The 11,114-nt window shown below is 32.7% G+C and overlaps 4 protein-coding genes across 4 annotated transcripts; 1 reads left to right on the forward strand and 3 right to left on the reverse strand.

The window, feature by feature from the left end:
- Nucleotides 1-3,515: 3,515 nt before the first annotated feature.
- On the reverse strand, nucleotides 3,516-6,121 carry LOC128958942 (7SK snRNA methylphosphate capping enzyme-like). The gene is made up of 3 exons (XM_054304908.1): nucleotides 3,927-6,121; nucleotides 3,731-3,857; nucleotides 3,516-3,637 (listed from the first exon to the last, which is right to left on the reverse strand). Exons 1-3 carry the CDS (start codon nucleotides 5,700-5,702, stop codon nucleotides 3,516-3,518), a joined length of 2,025 nt encoding a protein of 674 aa, XP_054160883.1. The 5' UTR covers nucleotides 5,703-6,121.
- Nucleotides 6,122-6,453: 332 nt separating this feature from the next.
- LOC128957600 (trafficking protein particle complex subunit 1-like) lies at nucleotides 6,454-7,170 on the forward strand. Its single transcript, XM_054303391.1, has one exon. The coding sequence runs from the start codon at nucleotides 6,634-6,636 to the stop codon at nucleotides 7,135-7,137; it is 504 nt and encodes a 167-aa protein (XP_054159366.1). The 5' UTR covers nucleotides 6,454-6,633; the 3' UTR covers nucleotides 7,138-7,170.
- Nucleotides 7,171-7,271: 101 nt separating this feature from the next.
- Nucleotides 7,272-9,112, reverse strand: LOC128958998 (dolichyl-diphosphooligosaccharide--protein glycosyltransferase 48 kDa subunit-like). Its single transcript, XM_054304968.1, has 3 exons — nucleotides 8,772-9,112; nucleotides 8,560-8,670; nucleotides 7,272-8,473 (listed from the first exon to the last, which is right to left on the reverse strand). Exons 1-3 carry the CDS (start codon nucleotides 8,932-8,934, stop codon nucleotides 7,404-7,406), a joined length of 1,344 nt encoding a protein of 447 aa, XP_054160943.1. The 5' UTR covers nucleotides 8,935-9,112; the 3' UTR covers nucleotides 7,272-7,403.
- Nucleotides 9,113-9,746: 634 nt separating this feature from the next.
- On the reverse strand, nucleotides 9,747-11,037 carry LOC128957286 (beta-1,3-galactosyltransferase 6-like). The gene has a single exon (XM_054303022.1). The coding sequence runs from the start codon at nucleotides 10,930-10,932 to the stop codon at nucleotides 9,784-9,786; it is 1,149 nt and encodes a 382-aa protein (XP_054158997.1). The 5' UTR covers nucleotides 10,933-11,037; the 3' UTR covers nucleotides 9,747-9,783.
- Between the last annotated feature and the right edge of the window lie 77 nt (nucleotides 11,038-11,114).

An 11,114-nucleotide genomic window follows, 5' to 3' on the forward strand; every position in this document is an offset into this window, starting at 1 on the left:
ATAATTTTTATAACAATAAAATTTGATTTTCATAATAATAATAATAATAATATGTTTGTAAATTTATGTAAAATTTATTTTTTTTAAATCTATACACTTATACTGTATAATATATACACTTATTCTATTATATATATATATATATATATACTTTATATAGTATTTTTAATATGATATACAACACAAAAAAAATGTTTATTAATTACAATTAAATTGTTTAGTTTAATATATACAGTATATTATATATTTTAAAATAAACAATTTAATATAATTAATAAACAATTTTTGTTGTTGTATATCATATTAAAAATACTGTATATATATATATATAAAGTATTATTATTATTTTTTAGGTATATATAATATTAAAAGTCTAATATAATGTAAAATATAAATAAATATTTTTGTTATTTGATTAAAACATATATATATATATATATATAAATGCAAAAAATTAATAATTATTTAGTATACAAACACTGTATGTATAATTGCTAACTAATTAAAAACAATTAATGTTTTTTAATTTAATTTATTTAAAACAAAATGCAATTAAATAAAAAAAATAAAAGTTTTTTATAACTAAATACCAAAAATTTTATCAAAAAAAAATTATTTTTCAAAAACTAAACGATTCATATGTATAGTCAATAGGTGTCAACACTGTTATGCAGTTATCCAGTTCTATGCAGTGATTGGCTGACTATGAGATCCATTGGGCAATTGGCAGCCAATCAGATACTGTAGAGTCCATTGAAAATAAAATAATGTAATAAAAAGTTTATGCAATCATTTGATTGATACGATTGACAACAATAACAACAATAACAACAACACATGTTTTGTTCATCGGATTCATCAACTGATCCATTAAACTACTGATCAACAAAAAAAAAGTATTCAAAGATATAAACTATGGATACGATTAAAACCGAACCAATTGGTGATAATAATGAAGAACAACAGCAACAAGAAGTGGTGGAAGAAGTGATAATGACTTTATCGCGTGAAGACCAACGAAACAGATTGAATGAATCACTCCAAAGGTTGACACATCTATGGATCAGATTAGCGGAACACTTGAGTACTACAGATATTATAAGATTACGCGTAAAGGTTGACAAAGTTAGTCAAAAGATTTCAACGACCGCTGAAGTCGGTTATCATCAATTGGTCAGCGATTATGACCGTCTGATTGACGAAATTACTGATGATATTGTCGACGAAACAACTAATTCAAAGAAACAATTGGACGACCAATTGATGTCTCGACGACAACCACTACTTAAGACTGTTGCAGAAAAGCAATTCAAAAGACCAAACAATTTATCAGTAGTTGATTTGACTGAAGAAATTTGTGGACAAAAAACTAATGATAAGAATAATAATAATACGAAAGTATTGACTGAAATCAAAAACAGACTTTTGTTTGACTTAGACATGACTACTACTACCACTACTACTACTAATACTACTGCTTCTGCTAATCAATTCTTGGAATCATTGCCGCCATCGACTAGTTCTCGACAACAGCCGATGAGTACCACAACTAATGACAACAAGAGTAGTACCGATAGTAGTAGTAGTAGTAGTAGTGATGAAAAGTCTACTAAAGTTACTGAGACTTCAGGTATGATATCATCGCCAGTCGATAATTATTGTTTAGATTCAGATGAAAATGTTGTTACAAATAAATGGTCAAAAACCACAACAACAACAACAAAACGAAAACAATTGGCAAACAATAGTCTAGAAGATAATAACCAATCGTTGTCTAAAATATCCGCCGCCACTACTATCGTCAACAACCGTACGATTGGCGGTACAATTATTTTAACTAATTATGTCTTATTTGGTACCTATAAGTCATGTCTACAATCACTCGAATTTACCGACAATAATGGTTTACGATTGGCAAATGTATTGCCAATTATACCATCAAATAGTAGCGGCGATTATAAATTCATTGATCTAATGATTCCCTACAATGATATCAATCGGATAATGTGTTGTACCGACCGGTCAAACCATCGACAACAACAATGGCTACTATTTGTTAAACCGAATCGTTTAGCAAATCTAAATATTCAACAATCGTTGAATCTGTTGTTGTTGTTATCGTCAGCAACTGATCCAACCGATGGTCAACAGCGGCAGCAGAAAAGTGGTCCAAACTTTGATATCACATCCATGGATAAGAGCGATCATTATATTATAATCGTAATGAATGAATATATTATTACCGATTGGTTTTACAAGAGATTGCAGGAAAAATTTCGTAAAGAATATCCAAAGATTCAGATGAAACTGTTGACCGATCGTAAGGCCTGTGAACTACATAATCGATCGATGGTTTGTTTGATTCCGAAGAAAAACAAGAAACAAAAAAAACAAAAACTAAAATATAATTAATTTTAATAATATAATATGTACCGTAATATAATTTTTTACCGATTTTTACTATAGTTATGTAAATTAATATACAATTTGTTAATCTATAGTATAGATTCTATACATTTATATACAGTATATATAGTATAATACAGTATTTAAATCATATGTATATATATATATATATATTGACATATTCTGTATAAATGCAATATACGGTTTGAATAATAAAAATATTATTTTATTTTTTTGTTGTAAAATATAAATGTGTTTAATATTAATGACCAGAAAAACACAAAAATAAAATTATAAATACATTTCACCGGTAATTGTATTACCAGTACTACTCGTAATACAAAAATATATAAATAATACAAAAATTTTTATTTTATATCAACTATAAAATTATTGTATATCTAAATCATTATATACAGGTATACAATATTATTATAAAAATCTAATATCATATAAAATTTAAATAAATTATTTTGTTTAAAAAAAACAAATTATATATATTTTCAAAAAAGACTATACGGTAGGTATGATTGTTAACTAAAAACTAAAACTATTTAATTTTCAATTAAATTTATTAATTATTAAAATCAAATAAAAAGTCACACAAAAAAAGTTTTATATTAAATTCAATTAGAAAAAAAACAATTTACCGAAAAAAACAAAATTATTGAAAACAAAATTAAAGGTAAATTAAATTTATAAAAAAAATAACAAATAAACTAATAATTAATTTCTATAATAATAATCAATCGATAATAATTAATTATTTTATTAAATATATGTAAATTTATATACAATTTTTTTTTAATTATTATTATTGTTTATTGTTAAAAATCTACACAACACAAAATACAATTTAATTTATTATATAATTATAATTATTTTTTTGAAAAATATAAATGTATGGTTATATGACCAACAAAAAAAATCAATCAATCAATCAATTAAAACAAATTTTTTTAAATAGATATTTGTGTTGTTGTTGTTTTAATAGTAGTAGTATTAGTAGTAGTAGTAATAATAGTCAAACACCTGTATTATTATTATTATAGGGTTGACTATTACACGATAAAAATAAAACAACAAAAATAATACATTATTTTTTTTATTTATTTATTTGTTGGGTTATCAACAGCTGATGATAATGATTGAGAAGTGGAGGAAGAAGTAGTAGTAGAAGAAGATGAAACAACACCCGATTTGGTGAACACATAAATCGATCGCCGAAAGCCTACAAATAAACCAACAAAAAAAAAAACAATAGTTATAAACAAACAATCGGTAAAACTTCGGGTTTAAGTCATATCCATCCATCCATACATACCTTTAGATGCATTCTCTGGAGTGCCTATCAGTTCCGATTGACTAAAACCTACTTCTCTTGATAGTAGATATTCATTGAACTGTTCCGGTTTGAATTGGATTGCATTGAAATTTTCTAATGTTGTTTCCTATAATAAAAAAAAATATATATTATTTTTAATTTAAAAAAAAAATAATTAACACAAAAAAAATCATACATTAATTTTCTTCTTCTTTTTGTACGAACAAAACGGTTGGGCCTCCAAAATCAGTCGACCGTTAGGCCTGAGCTGACCAAAAATACGTTTAAACAATTGTCGGACACCCTGGTCTCCCCAATTCAAATGAATCCATTTGGTTAGCGATAGACATAGTATGGTATCAAACTGTTGTTGTCTCTGATGTTGCGGTGACGACCAGTTATCTGTTTCCGATATATAGTTACCGCTAATAAACCGTACGTTTTTCGGAAACGACACGTCATTATTATTATTACCGGCGGAACTCATGGCTAACGGTCCGTGAATTAAGGGTAACGATATGGGAAAGTCGTCCGACTGAACAACACTTGATGTTATATAATGGCGAATGTTTTTGTTGGCTATTCGGATGAGTTGACTGTCGATATCGAGACCGACAATAGATTTTGGTTCAAAATTTTTAGCTATCATTAGTGTTATGTGACCGACATTGCAGCCAATGTCCAGAACATCTTTGTTATGAAACCAATCTTTTTTCAGACAATTCAGACGCAGATCGTTGTGAACAGCGTTACGATAACCATAGTATTGATTGTAATTTCCGTAACGAAATGCTAAGTCTTTTGATCGAAATTTTTTCGGTGAATCAAACTTTTTCTGTTGATTTTTATTAAACTTCTTGTATTTCACTCTTTGATTATTATTATTATTATTATTAGTTGTTGTATTGTCTTTTGTCGTCTCATTTATTGTCTGTTCAGAACTGGTCGATGGTTTTATAGTAGCGGTAATGTCGACACCACTACCACCAACAGCAACATTATTATTATGAATTCGTCTATGCTTTGAACAGCTGATCCCTTGGGGAATCACTGGCGACACTATTTTATCACTAATGGATTTTGTTGTTGTTGTTGTTGTAGTGGTCATCAAACTATCGGCCGCTAGTTTCAAAACTTTTGGCGATTTTGATGTCGTATTGATGTCTAATTTGTTAGTCTTTTGCTGATCCAGTAAATCACTCGTCAACGACAATGACTGTTCAATACCGTCGATGGATTTAACTGTAGGTTCGACGACAACCACTGCTGCTGTTGTTGTTGTTTCGCCGCCACCGCTGCTGCCGGTTGTTGTCGTCGACTCGGATTCAGTTCGCTTTCGTTTATTCTTATGTTTACGCGATTTGCACTTAATCTTTGGCGATATGAGACTAATTTCGTCGTTCGTAATCAGGTTTAGCGGATCGTTAATATTGGCCGGTATTAGTACCTCGACTTGTGTGGTCTTATGTCGGGGTGTCGGCATCGGCGACGATTGCGGTGTCAGCTGATTGGCGCCGTCGGCCAAACTCGACAAGTTTAGTGGATCCGATATATTGCCGCCTAATAGAAATCTTGTCGGCAAAATTATACGATCTTTTCGGCGTTTAGCGGCCAAAAACCGTTGGTCAGAATTGTTGGCGGCACCCGAAGAATATCGACGTTTTCGGTAATTATTATTATCACTACCACTCCGTTTGCGCGACTGTTCGCTTGTTTTGAACGATATTGTGTGACACCGTTTCGTATTGTTCAGCGACCACTCGCGCAAACCTCGGGCCATCCGATGCTGTTGTTGTTGTTGTTGGCCATCACCGCAGTGGTTGTTGTCTTTGAAACGTTTTTGGTTATCCGATAAAATCTTCGGCGACTTATAGCCACCACCACCGCCGCCGATGCCGCCGCCACTAGAATCCAGCGGGTGATCACTGATTCGGGGAGAGGCCGCCACACATGTTATGCCTCCCGAAGACATTGTTGTTGTTGGTGTTGTCCACTAATATTTCTTTAGCAAAAAAAAAATCTTCAGCAAAGCTATCGGTGAAGACATACACAAATCAAAAACGTTTTGACATTACATGTGTAGTCACGTGACTATCGTTTTGTTTACAACAACTAAATGTTATGTTATTTCTGTTGACAATCGAAACACAAACAAACAATCGATCGATCGATTCTATCGATTCTATCGAACATCAAATATGGCGTCGTTTTAATTACAATTACTGCCGTTTTCGGACCTCTAATCGGACCTAATTAGTGGCCACTGACCACTTGATTGGCTAAAAAAATCGACAAATTTGAAGCTAATAAACAATTTAAGTGTCAAATATTTAATGAAAATCTATTAGAAATGTATTTTTTTTGGGGTTTTTTTTCTGCGTGAAAGTGAAAGTAATGTCTAATAAAAATAAAATAAATATTAAAAATAATAATATTTTTGTTCGACTTTTTCGTTGGCTTTTATACAGTACTCACAGTATTGGGTTATTACAAAACGAGTTGTTCATATAAAACGTTACGCACACTGTATTGAAGGAAATGCATTGAAAATTCTATCTATAAATTCGGATAAAGCGTTACACATAGTATTTTTTGAGACCCCTTTTTTATTTGTTTGTGATTAGTATTTATACTATACATAGGAAATCCTATGTAAATCAATGTATAATATAGTGTTTTACTAACCATTTAATTATTTTGTCCCCTTTTTTTTCTCTATCTATTTAATGTATTAAATCATTCAATACTATCAATGCTATCAATAGTCAGTCATCTAATTATCATTACATCAGATGATTGATTGACTGACTGATGAAGACATCTGATCCCATCAATTGATTGACTAATTGATCGGTTGGTTACCACCAATTGGTGTTGTATATTGAAAACCAAACCAGAAAAAAATGATTTACAACTTTTACATCTTCGACGGTAACGGTTTGTGTCGATTCACTTTGAACGGCGGCGGCGGCGGCGGCAGCGGTAACAGTGGTGGTGACCAACAATCGGACAACAATACCGAAGACCAGACTCGATTGCTATACGGTTTTCTTTATTCGTTGAAATCATTTGGCCAACGTATCGGTCCCGTACTGGTCAAAGACAACAATTTTCTCACTTATTCAACAAACGCCTACCAACTGATACTACTGGAAATGGCCACTTCGGTAAAGTTTGTACTGGTGGTCAGTCCCGATTCGACCAAAAACAATGAATACTATAAACAATTGTTGCGCGATATGTATCGTACGGTTTATGTTGAATATTATGTCAAAAATGGTATCAAATCTTCGTCATCAGCGTCTTCGTCGTCATCAGCGGCGACGACGACATTACCATCAGTTGATACTACCATCGATTCGCAACTGTTTCGCGACAAAATTGTCGAGTTTTTTAATAAACTCTAAGATCATCCTCTAAACCACTTAACTGATCCCAAATTGGTGTACAAATTATTGTAAATATTTATAAAAAAAATAAATAATTTTATATATCATTTGAAAATTTTGAAAAATGAAATATTTATTATTATTATTACTATTAATGTATTATTAAATTATTATATATTAATAAAAAAAATGTGATTACAATTGAAATGTGATGACAACAAGTTATCGGGGAGTGTCGGGTGGGTATATGTCATCACTACTACTAGCGGTACTATCGGGTAATACTATTCGGACTTATCTTTAGGACTTTCGTTATAGTAGAGGAATACAAAACTGAAGATAAAGACGCCGAACATCATCGAGAATGAGCTGATATAGTAGGGATAGGCGGACGGTATGAATCGTTCGTATTGGGTGTGCTGTAAGGGCCGAACAGATACCTGTGTCGTACTGAACACATAGGTAAACCCGATGCGCTGATAGTCGACTTTGAATTGGTAGACACCGTAGACGTCGGGTATCTTGAATTTGGCGACATAGGTGTTGGTTGTCGGCGACTTTTTCAACAGTTGCCTAACAAACGGATCGATTCGTACGAATTCCAATTGGACATCCGTGGCGTCAAACGGTAACCATTTTCCCGAGACATAGCGTTCGAGTTCAATGGAAAACACGACATCTTCGAGTACGGTATAGGCTTCGGGCGGTACAGTATCGCCGGCTTTATGATGTCGGATACGGCCGACTCGGAGTACGCCTTCCTCTTTGAATACCCATTTGGATAGTGCAACGGCTAGGGCTTCGTTACCCGATTTTTCCCGTTTACTATTGCTACCAACGCTTTTCTGGACATCGGCCGTGAAAAAGGCATCACTGAAAAAGTCTAGCGAACCAGTGAACACTACTCGGGCATTGTTACGGGCCTGTAGTGCCGATACCATCAGTATGTTTTTGCCGATAGCGTGCGGATATTCGGTAATTTTTTTTGTCGGATTATACGAATAGGCGGTCGAAGAGGCCAACAGTACGTCCAATACGAGTGGATTGTTTTGATCGGAAATCATACCGATTCCTTTGTATAGTATGGGTCCAATTGACTTTTTCTGGCCTACAATGGTTGGAGCGTCCAATAGATTGGCCGAATCGGCTACAACTAGTACGTGTTGGCCATCATCGGACTGATCGTAGTTCATATGGTCGATAACTTGGGCACCTTCTTCGTCAATTTCGACACCGACTTCGGTGGCCAAATCACGTATAGCATCGCCAACATTGCTGTCGGCGGCAACCAATACGTTGCCGCCGTTGTCTATGAATTCGGCAATGGCTTCGACGTTGACATTACCGCCAAATTCTGTGGCCAACAATTAAAAAACAGCAAAAAAAATTTAGTTAACAATTGATCCCAATTTTTGTTTCGTTTTTTTTGTTGATACAAACCTTCAACAGACGGAGCAAATATAATCAGATTCTTGTATATATGGCTGCCATACTTGACCAGCGATAGGTTCGGGTCGTCAGCCGATCGGTAGGTTAGCTGAAAGCCTCTCTCTGTGTGTGTAATGAAATGAAATGAAAAAATGAAAACAAAATTATTGATTACATAGATATGTTTGGATCAATTGGATGTTTGTAAACAATAAACAACAAACGTTGCAACGATCTGAAGAATATCGAGTGTGTCTCTCTGATGGACAGATTGTCCAATAAGACCAACGTGTCGGGCGGTGGCGGTGACGGCGATGATTGTTGTTGTGCCGATACTATGGTCAATACTGTCAGTGACAACACTGTCCAGACTAGGAAGCGATGCATTTTTGATTTGATAACCACTAAGAGATAATATAAGACAACTAAATGAATGATTGGATCAACTGTTGCGGTGGTGTTAGTGTGAAGTCAATGCCGGCTATTATTATACAGTTTATGTGTAATACAGTGTTTGTATTGAAAATCAATGTAAAAGTATATGTTATACAGTATATGTATTGTATTGAATACAATATGTATTGAAGTGTTGGCATATAATTTAATTTTTTACATTTTAGTATTATATATAGTGTACTCTATTGACTAAAAAAAATATATATATATATAGCCAAACATAAAAGTAAAAACTTTTTATTTTATTTTATTTTTAATTTGTTTGTTAATTATTTTTTTTAATTATATATTTATAAAAATTAAATTAAAAAATTATATATTTATAAAAATTATATAATTAATTAGTATATTTAATATTTAACTAATAATTAGTTTATAAACAGTTTTATATTATTATTATTATTACCTATAATATTGTAATTTACAACATTTAACGGTAGATTTTTACGGCAATAAATTCAAATTTATGTGCAAAAAATATAATAATAAAATTGATAGCATTTAAAAAAAATAAAAATTAAGTTTTTAAATAATAATAATATAAATACATTATAATTTAATTATAATATATAAATGATACCAACAAAAAAACTTTCGATGAGTATTATCAATAAAATATTATGTATTTTTATATACATTTATAGTACTGTATGATTATAGATATAAAATGTTTTATTGTCATACATATCAATATCAAACATATATATATATATTAGTAAATTGTATATCATATCAAAAAAATTAGTTATAATTAATTATTACTATTTTTTTCTAAAAAAATTATTTAATTGACTTTATTTTCTTGTTGTTGATGTCGTTGTTGTTGTGATTAAGAAACGATAGATTTCGATGACAACAATGAGTCGGTCCGACCATCCAATTGTATTCATAGGATAATCGATGTTCGGTTTCTTTGACACACAATCGCCCAATTGATTGTAAATTATTGTACAATAACTTCATTTGATTAGCCGATTGTTTATGAATGACCAGATGTGCGTTCAGACAACCGCGGGATTGATATTCGGTATCAAATCGGCGGTCGTGTAAGCGATTAATATTCAACGGCGATAGCCATACGCCCAGCGATACGTCTTCGTTGCGATACAGTTGCAATAGATGTGAATTTTCGGCAACAAATCTGACCAACGGTTCCGATACTATATAACCGCCGCCCAATGCGTACGGCAGATATCTGTCGCACAGTGACCACTGCGTCTCTGACCACTGACCCGTACGCTTGACAAAAGCTCGGCCATCAAAATAACCCCAATATATGGGCCGATATGGATGAATGTCTTTATTACCGCTGCTGCCGACGGCGCCACTGACTTTACGTTCAACTAATTCATCAAACAGTTGATCCATTCGTACGAACGAATCGTCGTCTAATTTCATTAGATAATTGAATTGCCATTTCTTTGAAAACCATTTGAATGTTAGTAAAAGTTTATGCGATAGCGAAGTATAGGTGTCTTTCAGATGAGGAAATAGTATTAAATCGTTGAATTGGTTTTGTTCGTCAAGAAGTTCACGCATTTCTTGTTCATCTAAGTCAAGGGAACCGATAATGAAATAGTATTTACAGTGACGTTCACCCGACAGACGCATCCATGACTGACGAATGGCCAGACGTCGGTCGCTATTAGCGGCGGCACTGAAGATACAAACAATCAGAAATGATTTGTCGGTAATCAGAGCGGATGTGTCGGCCAATTGTTGTTGTTGTTTGGCGGCGGCCACTAGTCGTCGGGCGGCTGACTCTTCGTTGGACTCGATTGTCTGCCAGTTGAACATCAGTCCCAGCATTAGGCCGACGCTGAAGACAAACAAATGTGTAAACAGTTGATAATGTGTGCGACATGTCTTCTTCAACGGCCAGTAACTGATGGTCAACAACGACATCGACAACAGTATTGTTGTCTTCATTTGTCACATTGTTTTCTTGTTTTGTTTCAATTGATTCAATCAAATCAATTGGTTTTTTTGTGATTATAATGACTACAACAACATCACAACAATAACACGTGAATTGTGTTTATATCGACCAATAGGTGTCACTACTAGTCATAGCATTGTTAGTATTGGTTTCAATAATGTATTAAAAATAA

Source organism: Oppia nitens, unplaced genomic scaffold (genome assembly GCF_028296485.1).
Source record: "Oppia nitens isolate AA-2021 unplaced genomic scaffold, nextdenovo-longstitch-racon4-pilon3 scaffold3_pilon_pilon_pilon, whole genome shotgun sequence".
NCBI classification, from domain to species: Eukaryota; Metazoa; Arthropoda; class Arachnida; order Sarcoptiformes; family Oppiidae; genus Oppia; species Oppia nitens.